This window comes from Sphaeramia orbicularis, chromosome 13 (assembly GCF_902148855.1).
Source record: "Sphaeramia orbicularis chromosome 13, fSphaOr1.1, whole genome shotgun sequence".
In the NCBI taxonomy this organism is placed as follows: domain Eukaryota; kingdom Metazoa; phylum Chordata; class Actinopteri; order Kurtiformes; family Apogonidae; genus Sphaeramia; species Sphaeramia orbicularis.
Window position 1 is genome coordinate 36881746 of NC_043969.1, and position 17475 is coordinate 36899220.

At 35.0% G+C, this 17475-nt stretch overlaps 1 protein-coding gene across 1 annotated transcript in view; it reads left to right on the plus strand.

Annotated features, from left to right (window-relative positions):
- mtus2b (microtubule associated tumor suppressor candidate 2b) overlaps positions 1–17475 on the plus strand; it is a 93252-nt gene that overhangs the window by 18305 nt on the left and 57472 nt on the right. The window contains exon 4 of the mRNA XM_030153023.1: positions 7764–7967. Within this exon, the coding sequence (XP_030008883.1) occupies positions 7764–7967 (204 nt within the window). The remainder of the gene's footprint in view (positions 1–7763; positions 7968–17475) is intronic.

A 17475-nucleotide genomic window follows, 5' to 3' on the forward strand; every position in this document is an offset into this window, starting at 1 on the left:
TTTTATGTTTTCATGTTTTTATGTTTTCATGTTTTTATGTTTTTATGTGATAGGTAGAAAACACATTTTGTCTTTTAATTCTTTCTTTTTAATCTAACGTATTCTTAGCTACTTGTACTCTGTATTTATTTATTTATTGATTGTTAATGTGGTATACTGTTTTTGTGGAGCAGTGACCGTATGTATTTTGAATTTCCCCTTGGGGATTAATAAAGTAAATCTATCTATTTATCTATCTATTTTTAACCCATAAAGACCCAAACAGCCAAGGGCAACCAGAACCATCTACTGATCTAAACTGTTTAATACCTGTTGATCCACTAATTCTATCAATACATGTAAATATTTAATGTGAAATACAGTTATTCATCTTTTCATGGTCATCAGATAGGACTCATTTGGACGTTCAGAGGCTCCGTAGTTACTGTGGAAACACCGTCATCTTCTACAACACTGATTCACCAGTAAAACCCATGGAGTTGGATCAGTTGTTGCTTTTCCATTGGACATCTGCACAAAACTTTACTGATATTTACTAAATGTCAAAAAAACAGAAGTGCATAATGTCGGTTTTTCCATTAAATCGCAAATGCGATGATTTGTTTATTTATTATCGCGAGATGACACGAGAAGTCATTCCATAAACATGGCGACGAACGTAAATATGGTGTTGTTTTACAGATATATTCATTATTATTTTATATTACCCCTCTATCTCATACTAAATTAAAAAATGATTGGGGGTTCTTGGTGAGTCCACACTTCGCTTGTTGTAACGGACATCAACATCCCATTTTTTTTTAATTCACCTGACTAGTTGTGAAAAAAGGTCTTTCCATTGCAGTTTTGCGTGATATACCATTTGCACTACACCCGAAAAACTACTTCTTTCCAGCGCAAAAACTTTTAGTTGAAATATGAGACTTTTGGCGAAATTATCATTTTTCCATTAGGTAAATTTTTATGCGCAAGTTATATTTGTGCAATTTGAGGGTCAATGGAAAAGTGACTAATGATAGCGGATGGAGATACTTGTTTTTACATTCAGTTAACGATATATTTTGTTGAAAAAGTCACTTTTCCTTCAGTTTTTCTCTATTTTGATATAATAACCATTAAAGTTACTCCAGGTTTTTATGAACATCTACAAAATCTTAAGTCCAGGCTGAAAACGGCTCTGTTCAGTTGTGCATATAACAACTGAAAGGGTTCTATCTGCACTTTTCTCTTTTACTTTATTTGAATTGATTATTATTTATATTTTATTGATTATGTTTAATTGTAATTGTGTGTTTCTAACTTGTCTCTTTTCCATTTTTGTAAAGCACTGTGAATTGCCTTGTCTATGAATTGTGCTAAACAAATACATTTGCCTCGCCTTGCCGTGCCTACATGATAAGTGAATCTGATATAGGAAAATACATGATTTACACTAAAAATGCAAAACACAGAGGATAATATTATCATAAATGGTGATAAATCACTCAAAAAATGGTTAAATATTAAGAAAGAAATATCTGGGAACCCCTAAACAAATGTAGCACTGGGTCTTTATGGGTTAATTTCTGCATTAAATCACCATGAGTCACTGAGGTCAAGTTTTTTTTTGTTCAAAATGTTTTTATTACATGTCGAGTCATTCAGAAAAGCATAATACAGTCATTGTTTTTGTTTTTTTTTTTATACCCAAACCCATGAACATTCCCACCCTGTTGCACTATAAAAAAAAAAGATGATTGACAATAATAATGACAATAATAATGATAATAAATAAATAAATAAATAAGGAACACAGATATTAGTCACAGATTCGTATTAATAAGATTACTGTGGAATAAGTGAGGGATCTCCCTCTTTTATGTGATTCAGAACAGTTTCAGATCAAGTTTAACCTGTGTTTTCTGTCTTTAACCCTTTCATGCATAGTGGTCACTACAGTGGACAGCTATTCTACAATGTAATTTAACCTGAACTTCTATAACAGTACCTACATAATATCTGCATGAGTGAATATAAAGGCAAGGAAAGAAAATGTTATTAATATTTAAATCATAAAGACTCAGAGGTTCTTTGATGGCAGTTCCCAAATGATTTTTTCTGTCTATTTAACCTTTTTTAAGTATTTATCACCATGTATTATTATATTATCCTCTGTATTTAGCATTTTTTCAGCGTAAAGTAAGTATTTTATTGTATTTAATCTGTTGATCATGTTGATGTTTATTAAAACTCAGAGTGAATTCAAAGGTTATTAAATCAGAAACCGGGAAAACAGAAAAAAAGTGACTTTTTCAGCAAATCTATCATTAATTAAGTGTCTCCATCCACTGTCATTCATCCAACTCCATGGGTTTTACTGGTGAATCAATGTTGTAGAAGATGGAGGTGTTTCCACGGTAACTACGGAGCCTCTAAACGTCCAAATGGGTCATATCTGATAATAATAATAATAATAATAATAATAATAATATAATTATTATAATTATAATAATAATAGCTTCATTTATATAGCACCTTTTAAAAGCAAAGTTTACAAAGTGCTTTTGACAAACAAGTAAAGGGCACAACAGTAGGATACAAGATGTAAGTAAAAACACTAAAACAGAAGCAACACAATAGGAGAGATGTGTACAACAATGCAGAAACATGACACTTAAAATAAATTAATTGAATCGGAATAAAGAGGGCAGGGATGACGTAACATGATGCTGTCAAATCAATGCAAAAATAAAGGCGTGAGATAAAACAATACCATGTATGAGAATATAAACCAACAATCAAACAGGATAAGATTCAAATTTTTTTTTTAAATTAAAAATTAAAATTAGAAGGGACAAACATAACATAAAAGCCAGTCTATAAAAGTGTGTTTTAAGAAGTGAGTTAAAAGATGCCACTGATTCCGCATGACCATGAAAAGATGACAAACTGTTTTTTACACTAATTATTTACATTTTCATGGAGTTAAAAAATGTCCAGCTGAAAAAATTTCAATTGCATTGTTTTTTTTCATGGCTAAAGAGGAATAAAATCACTCAAGAAAAAAAATATTGACTAAGGTTCTCTTAATTCATGCATGAAAGGGTTAAAACAGGGATTAGCATTCTCAGTCGCTGCAAATAACACTGGGTTACAAAAAAATGTTTTTTGCAAGTTGTCTGGTCTGGGGTTTTTCAACTGAATTAGGACCATTTTGCACCGCTAAATCCAAAAATGACATCTGTTTTTCCCAATCAGGTCAGGTTTTATTGCTAATTTGATTTTGAAAAATTTGATCTTCTCACAAAATTGATTACATTTTTGTGACTTTATCAGTTGATTTTTTATATAATTCTCACACAAAATAGGTTTTAAGAGAAAAAAAATCATTTGATCACTTGATTCCTGTTCGGTACAATGATGTATTCACCGCAGATGTAGCAGAATACGTCAGGCTTATTTCTGCAAGATCTTCTAGTCGAAGCCATTTCATTCACCTGTAATATTAAAAAAAACTATTAATCATAAATTGGCAAAAGTAAAATCTTCAGAAATCGTTTATTGCAAGAAATATGAAAGAATTTTGTATCATATGATGTGAAAATGCCCATAAATGTAAGCAAAAATGTTAAAAAGCCAATATGTAGCATAGTTCAGAAAGTTGACCTGATTGACCAAAATTAATGTGATTTTTGGATTCAGCACACCAAAATTATCCAAAATCAGCTCAAAAAACTTAAACAATAAATCTGTTATTGACCACTGTGATAATAGACGGCTATTTTAATGAAGCGTAAACATATTAAACGGTAGAAAAGAAAAGAGTCGAAAAAAGTTGTAGGTGGTCGTGTCAAATGCAGGAGGAAGAATGAATCCTCTTAATCTCTTAGTGCAGACTTTGTTTTCCGTACACAGCTCATCCTCTAGTTAAAACCGTGCACAGCTGACATCTCCCGCTCGCTGAATCATTTCCCTTCATTTTCCTCCGTCATGCTTATGGATGAGACTCGCCTTCTGCCGACTCTTTGAAGTGTAAAGCAGCAAAAGTCGCGTATTCCCCAAACTTGTACTCAGTATTTTTCTACCTGCTTACTTTCACATTCCTAATCTAGTCTGCGCACCGTGTTGTCATATGAATGTTCACTTCCATCTGTATGTGCTTCAGCAGCTGCATAAGATGAACCCTTTAACCCCTGACGTGTCTGTGGTGAGCGTTCTGAATGTAGGATTCATTTTAAATAGTCATAAAAATTCAACTGTTTGCCCAATTGATAAAATTCCCAAACATGCTGATAGAATAGACCTTGTTATTTCCATAGACATTTTTTTAACAGTTTCCCTTGTCATTTTTTTGTTTTCACTGTTGTTTGTAGTGTTGTGGTGATTTTTTATTTTTATTTATTTTATTTTTTTTTTACTGTGTTTTTAGTGAGTTTTGACTGTTTTTTTTAAGTGTTTCTTTTCCCCTTGTCGTTGTATTTCAACGTCCTTCGTGAAGCACCTTGAATTGCCTTGTTGTTGAAATGTGCTATACAAATAAACTTGCCTTGCCTTGTGTAACTGCTTTTTGGAGTTTAACCAGGTGCCAAAAAGCAGCTGGACTGATTTAGAAAAAAAAGAACCCCAAAACAAAAACTACTGAGCCAAAATTCAAATTCACAGATCATATTCAACATCCTAAATCTCTTATTGACGTACAGGGTGGGGAAACAAAATTTACAATGAACATTTAGTTGTTTTTTCTCAGCAGGCACTACGTCAATTGTTTTGAAACCAAACATATATTGATGTCATAATCATACCTAACACTATTATCCATACCTTTTCAGAAACTTTTGCTCATATGAGTAATCAGGAAAGCAAACGTCAAAGAGTGTGTGATTTGCTGAATGCACTCGTCACACCAAAGGAGATTTCAAAAATAGTTGGAGTGTCCATAAAGACTGTTTATAATGGAAAGAAGAGAATGACTATGAGCAAAACTATTACGAGAAAGTCTGGAAGTGGAGGAAGCAACAAAAAACATACCAAAGCTTTTATTAAAGCTCTCAAATCCAAAATCCTAAAGGATCCAACCAAATCCATGAGAAAAATGGCAATTGAACTTGAGGTAGACAACAAGAGCGTTAGAAATGCAGTAAAATATGATTTGAAGTTAAAATCTTACACAAGAACACCAAAACACTTGTTGACAACAACAACAAATCCAACTTTAGCAATTTTTGGGAATCATGTTTATGGCCGCCTTCTAGCCCAGATCTAAACCCTCTGGATTCTGCTATTTGGGGCATTTTAGAACATGCTACCAATAGAACATCACACAGCAATGTCCACTTTCTTAAAGATACTGTTAAAGAAGAATGGGAGAAGTTGTCACCCGAATATTTGAGGAACACTTGCGCAAGTTTCAGGAAGCGTGTGAAGGCAGTTATTGAGAAAGAAGGAGGACACATAGAATAAAAACATTTTCTATTATGTCAGTTTTCTTGTGGAAAATAAATTCTCATGACTTTCAAATTGGTCATACACTGTCTTTCAATCCCTGCCTCAAAATATTGTAAATTTTGCTTCCCCACCCTGTACATTCTGAGCACCTTATTTAGTAAAAACTAGAGCCTGACCGATTAATCGGGACGATTATAGCGTTTCACCAATTAATCAACATTGGCCAATATGTAGCCGATGTAACCGATATATTAACTTTTTTTTGCTGCGCGGAGATTCTGTCACTCGCCGCTCCTGTCCGTGTGTGTGTGACACGGAGAGTCAGACGAACAGTAAAGCGAGTTAGTTTCACTTTCACTCCTGCTCGGACAATGACGCTATCACCCCACACACACAATCACATAATCACGGAGCTACTGCTAATCCCCCCACCGGCGAAAATCATGGACTGCTAACACCCCCCTGCGCCACCACGCACGCACGCTCCAAAAATTGCAATCCCCCCCCCCGTCTTATGAAGTTTTCACCCCCACACACACACCCATGTCCGTGCACTTCCTATCTCCCTCACAGTTTCATTCTGCCAGCAGGCCTGGGTGTTAATAGTGTAGGGGAGACTGGGGACAGTTGTAACACGGGTCAGTTGTAACTCTTGCTATTGCTCCAATCAGGAACAACTTAGGACTTACCTAGTTCACTCTGCACATGCTCAGTTTAGTCCTTAGTCCACATAAGAAGTTGTAGTGCCGTGAGGCAGACACATCAAAATTTGTGAGTGAAAACAGAATTGTGTGGTCAGTCATATTTTTTGCTCTAATTATTTTTGTGATTGCATAGTTTGCATTTGAAAGTTGTGTAAATTATATTTGTGAGATAAACAAAGATTTATGCAACTGTTGATCCACCTGTCCACAATTATCTGATAAAAGTTTATCATATCCTGTATAGATCAGTGTTCTTATTTCATATATCGGCCAACATATCGGTTATCGGCCAATATCAGATATCGGCCAATATGTTGGATATCGGCTTTTTTTAGCCCCCAATATCGGCATCGGCATCGGCCCCAAAAATCCCATATCAGTCAGGCTCTAGTAAAAACCTGTAAAACTCCAATTCCTCTCTTTATCTTTTTCTGTTTTTCCACCCTGTTTTGACCCTAAAACACACAGTAAAGAAAAAACACTGAAGAAAAAGAACACAAACACATACTCACAGCAGCTTTTATGACACTGAAACAGATGCTAATTCACAGTAGCACGTTTACCTAGAATTATGTCTCAGGAGTTAAAGGGTTAATAGTTTTTACTCATCAGAGCGGGTGTGATTTGTGTTTTTCCTGCATAATTCTTCATAGTGACGCTTGTTTTTATCACACTGTACCAGCAATGACTAAATAAAACCGTGATCCCCTAGTTCTGTCTATTTCGAATTTTTCTGCCTTTTAATTACCTCTGAATGAGCAAGTTTTGGTCACATGTCATCTGGTTTTGTACATTTACCCTGTAAATACCACTCAGAGAATAGACTTTAAAATTCTCTTGCTAGCATATAAAGCATTGAATGGTTTAGGCCCAAAATCCATCAGAGACCTTCTAGTCCAGTATGAACCATCCAGACCACTCAGGTCATCTGGTGCAGGTCTGCTCTGTGTTCCCAAAGTCAGAACTAAACATGGAGAATCAGCGTTCAGTTTCTATGCTCCGTATATCTGGAACAAACTACCAGAAAATATCAGGTCTGCTGAGAGTCTGAGTTCTTTTAAGTCCAGGTTAAAGACTCAGCTGTTCACTGCTGCCTTTGACTAAAAGGATTTTGACTTTTTAAATTTTATTTTCTCTTTTGAAACTCTGCACCGCAACTCTTACTTTAATATGTGTGTGTTTACCTCCGCCAAGGAGGTTATGTTTTTGCCAGGGTTTGTTTGTCTGTTTGTTTGTTTGTTTGTTTGTCTGTCCGTTAGTGTGCAACATAACTCAAAAAGTTATGAACAGATTTGGATGAAATTTTCAGGGTTTGTTGGAAATGGGATAAGGAAGAAATGATTAAATTTTGGTGGTGATCGGGGGTGGGGGGGCCCACAGGGGGGGCCACTGATCAGCCTTGGCGGAGGTCTGCGCTCTCCGAGTGCTTCTAGTTATTTTTTTTTGGATTTTATGTGTTGTTTTCTTACTTGCTGTTTTTAATCACCTTTTACATGTTTCTTTTATATTGTTTTAAATGTGTTTCTTTTTATTTCAATGTCCTGTGTGAAGCACCTTGAATTGCCTTGTTGCTGAAATGTGCTATACAAATAAACTTGCCTTGCCTTGCCTTGTTATTTTTCTATCTTCGTCCAGGGGAGCAGAAGAGGTCGGGTCCAGAGATTCCCCATAAGAGTGTCTTCAAACCAGGCCAGTCCGGTCTCCGTCCTCCGGGGTTCTCCGCCCTCCCAGCTGCCCGTCTGGCGGCCTTTGGCTTCGTCCGGAGCTCCAGCGTCTCCTCTGTGTCGAGCAACCAATCGAATGACAGCGGTCACAGCGATCCCTGCCGGCTTTCCCAGTGTGAGTACTCACCTCCAGCAAACACACCCCATATGGGTGCTTCTGTGAAACTGGTCCTAAAAACAGGACATGGGGGCTAAAAATTCAAACCAGATGTAGACTAATGTTATGAAGCAAATTTGGAAGCACTTTGGGTGTATTTTAAAACAAAATATTTACTGAGATAAAAGAGAAACTATTTTTCAGATAAAACACATTTTTATATTATTATACATTATATTTAATATTAAAAAAAATCCGCATGTAACACGGTGAAAAGGACACGAAAATTACACGTTACTATTTTTTTGAATATCTTTTCATTCTCTCACGGGTACATTTTGGGAATCAAACTAATTATGCAAGGCTGTTGCAAAATCACGCACAATTTAGTTGTGTTTAAATGATCAGGTTCTGCATGTAACACAAGTGGACGCGATGGGTTGCGCATGAAACCTGGAATGAGACTGAGATTCATGAAAAACCCACATGTCTGGATTAGAAAAACCACTAGGATCATCAAATTTAACAGTGTCTTTATTTATAGCAGTATATAAGACCATTTACAGCAATGTTTTCAAAATAAAATGCACTGACACCTAAGTAGGTTTCCTGTCCCAATTTGGTCCTATTTTTGGCCCCAATATTTGCTAAAAAAAATGCATTAATTTTGGGATAGCTCAGAGAAAGAGTATAATTTTTTTGCATTTATCTGAGGTCATCATTAGGTACATCTGGGAGGAAGTGTGTCTACATTTCTCTTTTATTATTGGGTCTAAAAAGCTGGTAAAGTGCCAGATACCAAAATGAACCCAGTTTCATTGAAGCACCCGTATACATTACATAGGAATTTAAGTTTTACATGTTTTATCACCCACCAGATCACAAGTTCTGGATGAAAATTTGACTAAAGCTGATTTTTTTTCATGCTTTATCTGCGTTTGTTCAGCTGTTTTATCATCTGTCTTTGATGCAGCAGTACTATAGAAGCAGAAACTTGCTATCTATCAGTGAAAGCTGCTGAAATCAAAAGGCTTTCAACTAGAAATCTTCAAGTCACTCTCCTCCTCCTTTCTGTCCCTGCTCAGCCTGCAGACTGCAGCATTTTATCTGGATCACATACGCCTGCATAGTATTACACCACATTCCTACACATCATACAGCCTTTATTTAACAACAGTCAGTGTCAGTCAATATTACTTGATAAACTGGTTTTCTCTGCACAGAAGAGATATATTTAGGAGTCTAATATCAAAGCTGAACCACTGTATGTGTTAAGGAGAAATCAGATTATGGTTACACATGTTCTGTGCTGTGTTGCAGTATGAAGCCACTGCAGAATTCCTTGTAGATAATGCTGACTCAAACCAAGCCTGGTGGGAAAATGCTTAGGCGTACTGTAAAAAAAAACAGCAGCTTTTACCTGTGTCTTCAAATATAAGTTAAATAAAGACATATATATATATCGACCACATCTACAGGAAACACAGCAAACAGTTGAAGTAGTTTTAAAGCTACAATATGTAAAATTTCCACATTGACAAATCTAAAGAGCATTAGGCATTAGTATTAAATATTAAATAAGTTTATATTTCTTCCTGCTTCTATATTTGACCATGCAAAATTCAGATTTGCATGTACTTGAAGATAGATTGTGCTCATTTAAATGTTATTTTGTTTTTGTCTTATTTTGCTTTGTTTTTTTTTTTTTGTTTTGTTTCTTTGCATGTTCAAAAAAAATAAATCAATAAAAATAAGGTATTGTTTTTTTTGTTGTTTTTTTTTTATTGGACTGTCTTCTCTCTGTAGCACTTTGAGATTCCGCCAAATAAAAAATGCTTCATAAATTATTATTCTGAAACAATATTATTATTATTATTATTATTATTATTATTATTATTATTATTATTACTGTGTATTTAAATTAGATGAAATGTTTAAATTCACAGAACTACATCTTTTATTCAGTGTATTTATTAATTCCATTCAGTCATTTTCCAGTGGTGTTATGTCATGTTACTTGTGGCTAAAACACCTTTAAATGTAATGTTAATAAAAGTTTAATATAGAGCGGGGCAATCTGGCTAAAAGAACATGCAATGATCCTCTGAGGTAGAATCCCAATCCATGATGTGAATCAGAATTTTTTCACTTCTTATAAAATATAAATGAGTTACAACCAAAGTGTAAATGTTGTTTTAGTTTTCTCTGCTTTCTAGAGGCTTAGGCTGTGTGTGACGCTTTTTTTGGTTGTCATCTAACTAGAAACGCTACAGTTTTGCATAATTTTGGGTTAACATTGTTATAATATTAACAATATTTAGACAGTAAACTAAACTCAGTGTTACTCTGTACTGCTGCAGAGTTTCTGTTTATTACCTACATTATGGCGGCTTCATTTCTCCTGCAGAACTTCTATTTTAATCAGAAATGTTTTTACACTCTAACATAACTCTGAAGCATCTGAGTAAATCAGACTCACTGCACGTCAGAGTTTAGACACCAGATGCACAGATGACAGACTTATCATAGTTAAATGTCATTATTTTTCAGCTTTATTTTTTCAGCTGCAGCAAAACACATTACACAGACTCTGCACATTAATGTGAACTAAACTTGAACACTTTAGGTCATTAACCCTTTCATGCATGAATTATGAGAACCTTAATCAAGATTTTTTTCCTGAGTGTTTTAATTCCTCTTAAGGCATGAAAAAATACAATGTGATTGAAAATTTTTTTATGAAGCTATTTTTCATGGAGTTACAAAAATGTCCATTAAGCTGGACACCATGCGTTTAATTTTTGAAACAAAGACACATGCATTTACTGTCATACTGTGTGAAAACTATGAAATAAATGTTTTTTTTTTAATGTTGGTAATCTGATGTTTTCTCACATTTTAACATACTATAACAGTAGTTATTATGCACTCAAATAATATGCAAAAAACAACAAAACACAACTTCTTGTTTAAAAAAAAAAACCTGTTCATTACAGTCTAATGACAATTAGCAATTGATTTACACTCAAATATCTTGCTGCAGATCAGGTTTATCAAGAACTGCAAAGTTACAGTAATGGTATGAATTGCAGTGTATTATGGGATGGTGCATAAGTATCCACTGTGTTGGTTGATATGCAACTAAAACAACAAAACATGAAACACGAACACGAAAATTACACGTTACTATTTTTTTGAATATCTTTTTAGTCTCTCACGGGTACATTTTGGGAATCAAACTAATTATGCAAGGCTGTTGCAAAATCATGCACAATTTAGTTGTGTTTAAATGATCAGGTTCTGCATGTAACACAAGTGGACACGATGGGTTGCGCATGAAACCTGGAATGAGACTGAGATTCATGAAAAACCCACATGTCTGGATTAGAAAAACCACTAGGATCATCAAATTTAACACAGTGTCTTTATTTATAGCGGTATATAAGACCATTTACAGCCATGTTTTCAAAATAAAATACACTGACACCTAGATAGCTTTTCCTGTCCCAATTTGGTCCTATTTTTGGCCTCAATATTTGCTAAAAAACAATTCATTAATTTTGGGATGGCTTAGAGAAAGAGTATAATTTAATTAATGTTGGTAATCTGATATTTTCTCACATTCTAACATACTATAACAGTAGTTATTATGCACTCAAATAATATGCAAAAAACAACAAAACACAACTTCTTGTTTAAAAAAAACAAACTGTTAATTACAGTCTAATGACAATTAGCAATTGATTTACACTCAAATATCTTGCTGCAGATCAGGTTTATCAAGAACTGCAAAGTTACAGTAATGGTATGAATTGCAGTGTATTATGGGATGGTGCATAAGTATCCACTGTGTTGGTTGATATGCAACTAAAACAACACAACACGAACACGAAAATTACACGCTACTATTTTTTTGAATATCTTTTTAGTCTCTCACGGGTACATTTTGGGAATCAAACTAATTATGCTAGGCTGTTGCAAAATCATGCACAATTTAGTTGTGTTTAAATGATCAGGTTCTGCATGTGTTGACATGTGTGGACACGATGGGTTGCGCATGAAACCTGGAATGAGACTGAGATTCATGAAAAACCCACATGTCTGGATTAGAAAAACCACTAGGATCATCAAATTTAACACAGTGTCTTTATTTATAGCGGTATATAAGACCATTTACAGCCATGTTTTCAAAATAAAATACACTGACACCTAGATAGCTTTTCCTGTCCCAATTTGGTCCTATTTTTGGCCCCAATATTTGCTAAAAAACAATTCATTAATTTTGGGATGGCTCAGAGAAAGAGTATAATTTAATTAATGTTGGTAATCTGATATCAGGGCTGCACGATTAATCGATTTTAAATCGAAATCGGATTTTTTAATTAGGATGATTATTTTGTAAAATAGGGAAATCGTAAAATCGATTTCATCTCTCTCGTGCCTGCGGGCCGCGCGCTTGCGGGCTACCGTAGGCTCCTCCTCCTATCAGTGACAGTGGTCTGTCACAGAAGTCTGTGTAATGACCGGACTATAAATGTGTTAATGAGTCCACAGTACTTATAAGCAATATAAGCCGTGGTTTCACGCACAGATCCCGCAACTGAAATAGAACTGCATGCGGACCACTCTTCCGTTGTCACGGATCCGTACCGTACTGTCTTCTTCCGAACCGGGTCCGGGTCTCGGGGTCATCAGCCTCAGCAGAGGAGCCCACACAGCCCTGTGCCCACACACATCCACCAGCTCCACAGATAGAATCCCTCCAGCGTGTCCTAGGTCGGTCTGTTCCACGCACGGATCCCCCAGTTTAAATAGAACCGCATGTGGATCACTCATATTAACGTGGTCCACACACGCACGACTGATGCCTGTCACTGACTTACATTTGTATCACTTCTGTGGGCCCAGATACCCAGAGGAAAAAAAAAAAAAAAAAAAAGTATATATACATATATATATATATATATATATATATATATATATATATATATATATATATATATATATATATATAAGAATTAATTTAGTCCTCTTACTTGCTAAATTTTTCATTCCCAAATGTAAGTTCTGTAACACAAAACCAAATATTATTTATTTTTTGTAAGATGTTGAACTTTATTTAAAGCTGTTCGATAAATCTGGAAACAAAAAGGCTATAAAAAACATAAGTATTTGCTCTGATTTGGACATTGTATTATAGTGTATTACCCCTGGCAAACTTCTGTTATTTTCTTGTTGTATACATTGTTTGTATACTCTACTTCATTCAATAAAGATTCAATTAAGAACAAAACTTCTGTGGGTTCATCACATGATACCATCACAGATTTGAGGTCAGAGCAGTGCCTTGCATTGTTGGCTGCTCACAAAAACGACATGCTGACTTCTGTTGTCTTTTGTAATTTTACCCAAAAATCGAAATCAAAATCGAAAATCGAGTTTTTAGAGGAAAAAATCGGGATTTTTTTTTTTGCCAAAATCGTGCAGCCCTATCTGATATTTTCTCACATTTTAACATACTATAACAGTAGTTATTATGCACTCAAATAATATGCAAAAAACAACAAAACACAACTTCTTGTTTAAAAAAAACCTGTTCATTACAGTCTAATGACAATTAGCAATTGATTTACACTCAAATATCTTGCTGCAGATCAGGTTTATCAAGAACTTCAAAGTTACAGTAATGGTATGAATTGCAGTGTATTATGGGATGGTGCATAAGTATCCACTGTGTTGGTTGATATGCAACTAAAACAACAAAATCCATGAATTTACAAGAGAACAGCTGTAGAATATTTGTCCTCTGCAGTGACCACTATGCATGAAAGGGTTAAAGTGTTGTTATGAATGCACTGGAATGACCTCACTAACCTGGTGACCATGCTAATGACATTAATTATACAAACCTATAGGTCAATGCAGTGCTTTGTGTAAAACACCATAATTACACTAACAAACAGACCATTAAAAACTAATTTCAGTTAAGGAGAAAAGTCTTGACTGAACTGATCGATCATAACCATCGATCGTGACGTTACCCAGCTCTGCTTTAAATACATAACCTCATCTGTAAACGTGACCTCCACTTTAGATTGTCATAGTCAGTGGTATTCCTTCCCAACATCATGTCTTTCATTATTGGTTGGATTAAGAAAACCCATAGCAGTAGAAATGGCTCCAACTTTATTAATAATGGATTAGATTTCTATAGCACTTTTCACTGCTTTACATAATCGATCCATTATTCATTTACACTCTGGTGGTGCTAAACTACAGTCGCAGAAAAAATTATTAGCCCATCAAAAGTCATCAAAAACAATGGTTATGCAATCCAGTACTAACTCCTGTGTGTATCATGTGACTAAAACAGACAGAAGAGAAAACATGGAATGCGTAAAAGCACTGTTTTTGTCAGTACAATGCTATAGATATTGATGTAAGAACTGAAGTGATTTTGGTTATTATCAAGAAAACCATGGAAAATGGATAAATATCAACTCTGAAATTAAACTACTATGAGCTATTTTTGTTGTTATCATTATATTTGTCCAAACAAATGTACCTTTAGTTGTACCAGGCATTAAAATCCTCCTGTCTAATCTAAAATACTCCTTTTTGAGTATAAATGAATGATTTTTTTTCTTTTTTTTCTTTTTTTTTTTGGGGGGGGGGGGTGGGGTTGGAATTTGCTTGTATTCTACAAATGCTCGAAATAAATAAAGAAATGAATGAAAATGAACAAGAAATTGAAGAAAACAAGGGGTGGTCAGTATTTTTGCTCAGTGTACTAAGTGCAACGATAAATATACAAACCAAAAATAAATGATTCATTCATTCAGTTTAATAATAACAGAATAAAAGCACCAGTAGTGTGTGTCATTATTAATGACATGTTACACTGTAAGCCTGGACTTTGTATTTACTAAAATGCTTTAATTACAATGTACTTAAATGATTTAAGTTTTATTACATTACTATAAAATGTTAAGTATATTCTACTAATTTGTTGACATAGTTGAAAGTATGAAAAGTTTAAGTTGAATGGATTTAAATCACTAAGTTTTAGTCATGACCACACCTTTTTATCTCCGCATTGCATTGTGGGTATTGGGCATGTTGTTGAAAATGTGTTCTTTTTCTGTGCAGGGGTTCAGCGGGGTTGTGGTGTTAGTGTTAATTTGGACTTAATGTGTCTATGCCAATGTTTATTGGCCTTTTTGTGTTTGTTAGCTTACCGGTCGACAGGCTGTAAGCTATTGTCGTCATGCGGCGTCTGTTGTCGTCGTGTGTCTCCGTCTGTCGTCCGTTACAAAAATTTCAATCGTCTTCTTCTCCGAAACTACAATTCCGATTGACTTCAAACTTGGTATACAGCTTCTTTATGATGATGTCAACAAAAGTTAGTGAAATTATTTGGATCCGGATCTGATTCTGGATTTGGTGCGACTTTGAAAAATGTCCCCATTATAAGAGATAGGAAGTGGATCGATGCAGTAACTCAGTAAATATAAATGATATCCAGTGTAAATTTCTACAGTCCAGCCCTGATGGGGAGATGACCAAAACATAATGTCCACATGCTGATCAGGTTCTTCTTCTGGATCCGGGAACTTACGGAAAATTTAACATGGGCTCTTATGGGGAAAAACATTCAATCGTCTTCTTCTCTGAAACTCCAGTTCTGATTGACTTCAAACTTGGTATACAGCTTCTGTATGATGATGTCAACACAAGGTATTGAAATTATGTCGATCTGGATCTGATTCTGGATTTGGTGCGACTTTGAAAAATTTTCCCATTATAAGAGATAGGAAGTGGACTGATCCAATAAATCAGTATCAATGATATCAAGTTGGAATTTGAATTTTTTACAGATCTGATTGGAATATGACCAAAACATGGGCTATTTCTGTAATAGAATAAATACACATAACTGGGTGATAATAAATGGCATCTGGATACATTTCCCAAAGCTTTTAATTTGGCCGGTAAACTACAGGGCCATTGGTCCTATTTTATTTGTATTTTTGTAGAGCTGCACCATGAGTCAGAGCCATAGGCCAAACAATGGCTTTCCTGTTCATCTACAGTTGTTATCGTACTATGTAAATCTTTATGCCTTGCCAAATTAAAAGCACCTCTATACTAGCAAATTACACTGAGCTATCTTCCTGCCTAACTTCCATCCATGCTATAATATATTAAGTTGAATAATTATACAAAGCAGTTTATATTGCAAAATGATTGTAATTTAAATCAATCTGGAATTGAATATAATGAACTGATGATATTAAGTCGAATGATTACACAAAGCAATTGACATTGCAACCAATTTTAAGTTAAATTAACCTGGCATTTAGTGTGTTGTACTTAAAATAACAATTCCATTCAAATCAAGCATTTAAGTTTAATACACTCAAGTTTTCACTATTCATTACTTAATTTTTTTAAGGCAACCGGTTTCCTCAAATTTTTTAAGTAAACTCAACTCATCCGGTCTTACAGTGTAGGTATCATTATGTATGATGTTATACTCCTGTTAAAATGTTAAATTACAATAAAGATGTGAGTATGTCCGTGGCATCTGTCCAGACTTGTGCTGATTGATGCATTTTGATGATGATGGCCTAATCCTGTCATCTGTTCCCCCATTACTCATGTGTTAAACAGCTGAGTGTTGCCTATCTCTGATTCTGAGGCTTCCTCGAGCTGCTGCTTCAGTCAAGGGAAAAAAAAAAAAAAAAAACAGCTGGTGTCTCCTGTGTGCTCCCCCCCATGTTCTCAGACGAAGCCAGTGCTTCACACGTCTGCAGAAGTCTCCTCTTCACTATTTATATACTAGAAATAAAAAAAGAGTGTGACTGGTGGCTGCTCTGCGTGTTGAAAAAAGACTCGGGGTGTGGTGTGACGACTTTATCTGTCTGTCTGTTTTTACCGTCGGACACCTCCGATGAGCACAATCCAGCGTTGACTCCCTCTCTTCCCTTTAATTACTGGTGGATCTGTTTTTCCACTGCAGTATCCAGCTCCATGTACTCGTTACTCGGTTACTTTGTTCCTTTTTTAACGCTGATTCTTCAAAAAACAGCAGCACAACATCACTGCCTGCAGTCATGTAGTAAGTGTGGTCCGTTCTGTCTTTTTAATTAGCCTTGTTGCCTTTGTTTGTTAGGGTCCCTGCAGGTATGCAAATTCACTGCATTTTTTCAACAGGATTTATTATTATTCTATGCATTCTGCTATGAATAGATGAGTACCTACAAGAAAAAATAACACTTGGGAGAAGCTCAGACAGTATATCCCATAAAGACCCAGTTCCCAAATAATTTTTTCTCTCTATTTCACCTTTCTCAAGTGATTTATCACCATTTATCATAATATTATCCTCTGTATTTTGCATGTTTTTCAGTGGAAATTAGGTATTTTCCTATATTTAATCAATTGATCATGTACTTAAATCATCATACTGACATTACATTTGAGTGTTATTATATCAACCCTTTTCATGCATAGTGGTCACTAC